The following is a 7,636-nucleotide window of genomic DNA, read 5'->3' as shown; positions in this document are numbered from 1 at the left end:
TTCGACTTCATTTTATTACTAAGTTAATTTTAAATATTTTATACTTTCAGTTACTTTTCAATCTAATATTTATTTATTTAATTTTTTTATCTATCATATTAATAATTTAGTTTCCAAGGCTTGTCGTAAACTGTTTTATTAAATGCAAAACCTTAGACTTTAAAAATGAACATACCTTAAAAATTCTTCTACTTTTATTCGCCCTGTCTCGGAATATTGAAGTATTATATATGCAGTTCCTCCTATAATAATATTAAAAAAATTGTATCGAAGAAGATTTATCCTGTTTATTATTTTTCGATAAAATTCTAAATAATATTGACTGCTCTTTTATTTTAAGCATGATTCAGCTTTCCTGCAAAAGTCACACTTTGCAAGAAGGTGAAAAATTATGACAAAGTGAAAAATTATTTGTAAGCTCATTTAGTAACTGTAAGTAAATATGCAAAAACAAATAAATAAAATAAATAAAAAAAAATTTCTTTATACGCAACATTTTTATCGAACCTTGAAAAGATCTTGATGTTTCTAATAACTCTTATTTACGTTTCATCATCGTTTTTTATACGTTTTTATTACTCGTTGTTTTAATTATGTTTATAAGTATTATTGTTACAATAACGTTTTTCTTCTCATTGTAACTAGATTCTTAATGTGTTTAAAATAAATAAAAGATTTTTATTTAAACATTGTGAGAGCAGGCACTTTCTAGCCAAATATTTCAAACCCGACTTTAGTTACGTTGATAGATGAACATTACGTAAGGCGTAACCGTTTCATCCTTCGACCACGCCCTCATCAGAACGTCATTCTTCTGAATGCAACCAATAAGAGGAGGGGACTGCAGAATGCCAGGAATGAAGAGCCGTATGAGTGATGGGGTAAACCGTACATCTAAAGCAGATTAAGCGTTATTGCCAAGTTAATCGGGAAAGAGGCTCTAAATTTGGGAAAAGCATTTCTAGTTGATGTATTCTGTCACGCATTTTTGGAATATTTTCCTTTCAACGGAGACATTCTTCTCTTCCCTTAGAATAAGCGACAGGTGAAAATGGGCAACACAAACCAATCTTCAGACGATTATAATTTGTTTCGGTTAACGTTTTGTTCCCAATGCGTTGATTTCTTTTTAGTTTTCAATGTTGGAACGAAACTAGACTTCATTTCGCAATGAGTCAGTCATTTTGGTTTATTTATTTTTATTTAGAATGGTTTCATTCTATGGTATCACAGATCTATTATAATTATATTACAGCAGGAAAAAATTTAATTTTCAATGTGGAATCTTACTGTTGGAGGAATTCTAATTATGTTTTTTAAACTGTTTTATTTAATTTTCCCAAATGTATGGGAAAGAGCCGCGGCGGCTCCAGGGATAGAGCGTTCGCCATCTAATGAGGTGAACCGGGTTCGAATCCCAGCGATGGCTGGTCGATACGAATTCCACACCGGGCTTGCACCGACCAGAGCGCTGACGTGAAATATCCTCAATGGTAGACGGATCATGGATTAGAGTCCCCCTGCCATCAGGCTAACCGTGTTTTTTTTCGCGGTTTTCCGCTCCATGTAACGCAAATGCGGGTTAGTTTCGCCAAAAATTTCTCCACTGTGGCAAAATTTCTCCCAATACTTGATCCAGGAGTTCCCTTATCTTCTGGATTGGGTTTAAAATGACAAGTCTACGGAGTTGAGCATTAGTAGTTGTAAATCCAAAAAATTGCGTCGGCTGTTCAACGACGGTTATAAAATTTTAAAAAAAAATGAAATGTATTGGAAGATACTGAGAAAGAAAAGTGGATATTTGCTCTAATGATCAATATCTTCCGATGCATGCAAAATACATGCCATCCTATCAAGGTTGGAGACATAAAATGTGCGGAATTTTAGATTCTCATCAAATTTTTGCTGCCAAAATAATACCATCACAATTCTACAATCGGTAGTTTTTGAAAGGTAGTTAGATAGCACTCATGTTTCTGTTTAATAAAACTTTTAATAAATATCTTCATGTATAATTTCATAATATTATGTGAAACCAACTGCAGTCTATATTACAAATAAGCGAAAACAGTCTATAAAAAACAACTCTATGTTAAATAAGTAAATTGTTTAAGAAATCAGCAGTTTTTGAAAGGTAGTTAAACAGCATTCGTTTTTCTGTTTTAAAACTTTTAATAAATATCTTCATGCATAATTTCATAATATTATATGAAATAAACTACAGTCTACATATGCATTTGCAAATAAGCGAAAACAGTCGATAAAAAACAACTCTATGTTAAATAAGTTAATTGAACACATGCGTAAAAAATATAACCATTTAAAAAAACGATAGATAGAGCAACAGGAGCATTATAAATAACTCCAACTATTACATTGGTGTTATAAATGAAGAGAATTTTCCGATTTCGTCGACTATCTCAAAAGCTACGAAACAGACTTTAATATGTTTTGTGTGATAAAAGAGAGAAAAATAACATTGTTGATGACATAATTTTCAACAGTTTTAATATACAGGCATGGTCATGCACATCCAATTGAGTTGTAAGGTATGTTGCGGTTATTAGGCATTAAGGCATGGGGACCATTTGTTCGTGTTTTACAGTAGCGCCATCTATGGCCAATAATTCAACTTCTGCCACACCCATACTTCACACTCGTTTATAGGGCAGACCCATTCATACATCCATTCATTCATCCACAGATCGTAATTTTGACCTGAACCTGAAAACGATCCCTCTCCAATCCAGTACCCCCAGAGGTATAATTTGTTATGGTAACATAGAGGACTTTGTGACCCGACAGATCTAACATCCACCAGTTACCATCGCTTTAAGGTATAAAACAAATTTTTTACGGAGTCTGTTATTTTTACTGGTATACAGGCAATGCATCGTATCTTCATGTTGGAAATAACGCAATGATCGAGAATGCTACTTTCAAGCCAGGTAAAGATTGCAGAAAATTGCGGAATACATTTCCCCAGGGCATATCAGGCAAATTCAGTAAAGTTATTTACTGAATTTGCGTGACCTATCTGGTCGACCCAATATTCCCACTTTTCAAAAAAATTGCCAAGCTGCGGTTTCTGCTGATATTATAATGCGAAAATTCTCTAAATTGCGAATGCCAATGAAAATGAGGTTTGCTAAAAATCAAAGTTTTCTCTCTCAAGATTTAATTGGTCTTGTGAACATCGAATGAATAGGGTTTTATCCAACTCCATTTTCAGCCAAGCTCGTGTCAGCCAGTTCTTCAGCGTCCAATTCAGCGCATGTGAAGTTTACTCTTGTGATAACCCTATCGCCAGCATCTTCCATGTCAATCCTCTGGAGGGCCGTCTTTGAGCCGCACAAGACGAGGGCGTTTTTATTATCCTCGCTGGTAGCCTTTACAGTCTTTACCACCTTAGTTGAATCCAGCAGTTTGCGACATTTGAGAAGGATGACTGGTATATGAGCATCCATCACACAAAGAGTGTACTCTGAAATTAATACACACAATCAATCAATGGGTTTAATCAATCGAAAGGTTACTATCATCTGACCCGAAATCATCTGCTTCGTTGCAATTTGATGAAACTTAAAGGCGATTCATGTGTGTCCTATCCTAATTAAATGCTCTGCTCTGAAGAAGAGAGAGATGATAATCAAATCAAAAGAGGAAACTAAATTTTAATAAAATGAAAGAAGCATGAATGCAATACAGGAATTTATCAGGGATCATTCAGCATGCATTCATGTTGAAGATTTTTTTGTTAATAACTATTTAATAAAACAGACGCGTTATTTGACTTAGTGTACAGAAGCTCCATTTCGAAAAAATACATAAAATGCTGAAGATGTAAATTTCAAATCACGAATAGAGCTTTTGATTCATTAAATAGTTGCGAACTATTTAATGCTCCTACATAAATGCATGAATTCAGGGTGTACCCTGATAAAGTCCTGTATTGCATTCATACTTCTTTTGTTCTATTAAAATTTACTTTTCTTTTTCGATAAAAATATAATTTTAAAATCTTTTTATAAGTTTATTTGAAAACAGATGTTAGGGTAATGCTGCTTTAGCGCTTTTCCAAATTTTACTTTGAGTTTATTTAATTGCTTTTTCGTTATATATATTCAAAATAAATTTTTTTGCCAGATTTTTATTTAAGAGCTAGCTGAAAATTCGTTCTTTGCATGGGGTAAGTAAAAAATAAATAAATAATCAAAATATCAGCACTGAGTAATACTACGAAATCAAGCTGAAAACTGAAAAGCGGCAGAATTAAAGAGCTTGATCGAAGAACCAGGTAAGTGAAATTTTTAAGAGAATAAATGAATCAGAGAAAATAATAAAAAGTAGTTGCATCAATATGAGTATGTTTAATATAACAGAACTGATCTTAACATAACCAATCCACATTAGTTTTTAGTACCATTGCATGATTTTTATTTCAAATTAGGCAGTGGTAAATAAAATGAAGCAAAGAATTATTAGTTCCACCTTTTAATAAATTGATAATAAAGCAGTTCGGATAAAACTTTTTCATTCTGAAAATGTCACTTACCTGATTCTTCCACCAAGTTTTCAATTAATCTAGCTGAAATAATTTCTAATTTTTAATTTAATATTATTTGTTGCCCTCTTCAGTGGCTTTGATTTATTGAAGTAAGCAATGCTCGTTTTTTTGTAGTTTATCCCATTAGAATAAAAATAAAATGGATTTTGCATTACTTGGCATGATGTGATTACTTACGGCTAATTCACGATAGCTAAAATTTGCCACTATCAAGTAATTTTCTCCAGTACATATTCCTTTCGAGGGACCATAAAATATTATATTGATATTAAAACTGCTTAGTATTGGTGCTGTTTAAATAATCACCTAATATATCAATATAATATTTTATACCTTACATTAGCATATTTGGTACTCATTACATAACCCTTCAAAATTTTAGTTTTGTGAAAACTACATTTGTCAGGCAGCTAAAACCGAATTTTTTTTTAAATGGAATTCCTATTAGAACTTGATAAGGATTTTGAAGCATGATCATTTCTCTGCCAGACCTTAATTTACTGTTGAAATATTTATAAATAGTAGTAAAATAAAGTTCTTTAATTCTAATTTATTTAAATAAAATTAATATACTATCTTTGCTACCACTGAAAAAATATTTTCTGAAACTACGGAACACCCATTGTTAGAGTTCCTACAAAAACCCCACCAATTACCAGTAGTACTTATTATCGTCTGTAGTGAACAATAATTAAGCGACATCTGTGAATGGCTATTTTCTACGGTTCTTATAAACGAATTTTCTATTAATATTTTTTCTCCTTTAATTCTGCTTTTTTTTACATATAGCTTATTTCATTTCAATTAATACTAGCAATATTAATAGGGCATTAATATCAACAATAATATGGAGATATTTTACGGCTCTTCAAACTGAATAATTATCTTTCCTCTATTATTTTTGATTTTCAGTACAGTAGTTTTTTTTACATCAATTAACATATTAACAACATTAATTAAGCCTCATTGTCGCCAATGATGAGTTTTTACGGCTCTTCTAAACAAATAAATATCATTACTTTTGTTTTCTATTACCTAGTAGAATTGGGCAAAACGAATCATCAAAGTGATTCGGATCACTTTGATTATTCGAATCACTTACAGATTCGATTCGCGTGTTGATTCGAATCAGTGAATGATTCGATAATGAAATTGATAAAAATGAGATGAAAGTGATTTATTTATTATACAATTGATTCTAAATTTTTTTTAATTTTTTATTTTTAAATTTTTTCTGCAGTACTGCCTCAATATCATATTATTGTCTTTTCAAAAAAAGCTATTCTAATTATTCCTCGTATTTGCCTTTTTGTTTAAGGCATGATTCAAAATAACCTTTTTTATTTTGATACGAATAAATGCAAAAAAGGTTAGGATTAGACCCTGTTTGGAGCGTACACCAACTCCCGTGTTGCTCTAGTGCCTGTGTAAGTACACTATTTTCCTATAATCACAATTTAATTAAGCATTCCTAGCACCAATAATAGCTTAAAAGGCACCGACCACAGTGCTGACGTAAAATATCCTCAGTGCATGGCTGATTTTGGATTAGAATCCTCTTGCTGTTAGGCTAATTACGGGAGATTTTCGTGGTTTTCCTCTATGTAACGCAAATACGGGTTAGTTTCAACAAAACGCTCACCACGAAAGCTAGTTTGATCCTGGAGCTCCCTTGTTTTGTGTTGAGTACAAAATTACTTGGCTACAGAATTACACTATAGGAAGCAAACTATTACAATACAGGAAATAAACACTACCTATTTTTCACCTATTTTGTGAAATAAATAAATAAATGAGTAAATAAATAAGGAAAATAAAGTAAAATAAACTCTAGAATACGTGTGTAAATCATTTAGAAAAAAAAATTGATCTTTTTTTCCTCAGAAGAAGGTGTGGTTTCCAACTTAATAGTACATATTCTCAATCTTTTTTTTTATCACAAATAATCAATATTCCTCTTTTTCTTCAGCCTCCCAGCTCTCAAGAATATTAAATTTCGAAGAAGGGGGGGGGGTGCATTAATTTAAATGACGGTCGAGATTTTATTGCTGTTTCCATGTTTCAATTGTTTTGCTTTTCTTTTTTCTGAAAGCGCTGCTTAACAAAGAAAAAATGATGATTCGTACTTTTTGTCTTTAATTCATTATGTACTAAAATTTTTTGTTCTTAAGCTATACTTCTGTCTTTAATGGTTCACATTTTACAAAAAAAAATATTTACGTGTTTCTACTGTTAGCATATCTGTAATAGTTTTGCGACTATACAATTAATATATATTTTTTTCAATCAAAATTGTTACATAAAACAAATTACAATGAAACACTCCGTTTGCACAAAAGTAATGCTGTGAGAGGATCGAATTCGTATCAAGTGACGCAGATCACTGATCCGAATCATGTGATTTTGATTAGTGATTCAAGTCGAGGGATTCAGAGCAGTCATTCTAATCGAACGATTCAAAGTAGTGATGCGAATCAAATGATTTGGATTAATGAATGATTCGAACCCTTGATTGTATGATGTGAATCAATGATTCAAATCATGCGATTCGCATTATTTGTTAAAATCAAGTAATTTTGATCACTGATTTGAAACAATTGATTTAATCACTGATTCATATCAAGTTATTCAAATCAGTGATTCGAATCAAGAGATTCAAATCACAAATTCGAATCAAGTGACTCAGATCACTGATTCAAATCATGTAATTCGGATCATTTTTCGAATCAAGTGATTCAAATCAGTGATTCGAATCATGTGATTCGAATAAATGATTCTTATGAAGGGATTCAGAACACTGTTATGAATCATGCAATTTGTATCACAATTCAAATCAAATGATTTGGATCTATGATTCAAATCATGTGATTCGGATCACTGATTCGAATTAAATAATTCAGATCAATTCGAATCGAATGAATTAGATCAATTCGAATCAAGATACACAGATCTCATTTCGAATCTAGTAATTTGGATCACTGATTCGAATAACGACTTAATTGCGAATTACGTGATTCGAATCAAATGATTCAGAAAAATTCGAATTTGCATAAAATTCGACTTATATAT

The 7,636-nt window shown here is 31.6% G+C and overlaps 1 protein-coding gene across 1 annotated transcript in view; it reads right to left on the bottom strand.

The window, feature by feature from the left end:
- Positions 1-3,212: 3,212 nt before the first annotated feature.
- LOC107444658 (uncharacterized) overlaps positions 3,213-7,636 on the bottom strand; it is a 26,729-nt gene continuing 22,305 nt past the window's right edge. Inside the window, exons 7-8 of the mRNA XM_071185281.1 lie at positions 4,556-4,588; positions 3,213-3,484 (exon numbers count right to left, since the gene is read on the bottom strand). Coding sequence (XP_071041382.1) covers positions 3,213-3,484; positions 4,556-4,588 — 305 coding nt within the window. The remainder of the gene's footprint in view (positions 3,485-4,555; positions 4,589-7,636) is intronic.

The sequence above is a fragment of the Parasteatoda tepidariorum genome, chromosome 9 (genome assembly GCF_043381705.1).
Source record: "Parasteatoda tepidariorum isolate YZ-2023 chromosome 9, CAS_Ptep_4.0, whole genome shotgun sequence".
NCBI classification, from domain to species: domain Eukaryota; kingdom Metazoa; phylum Arthropoda; class Arachnida; order Araneae; family Theridiidae; genus Parasteatoda; species Parasteatoda tepidariorum.
This window is presented reverse-complemented; position numbering and strand designations above follow the sequence as displayed.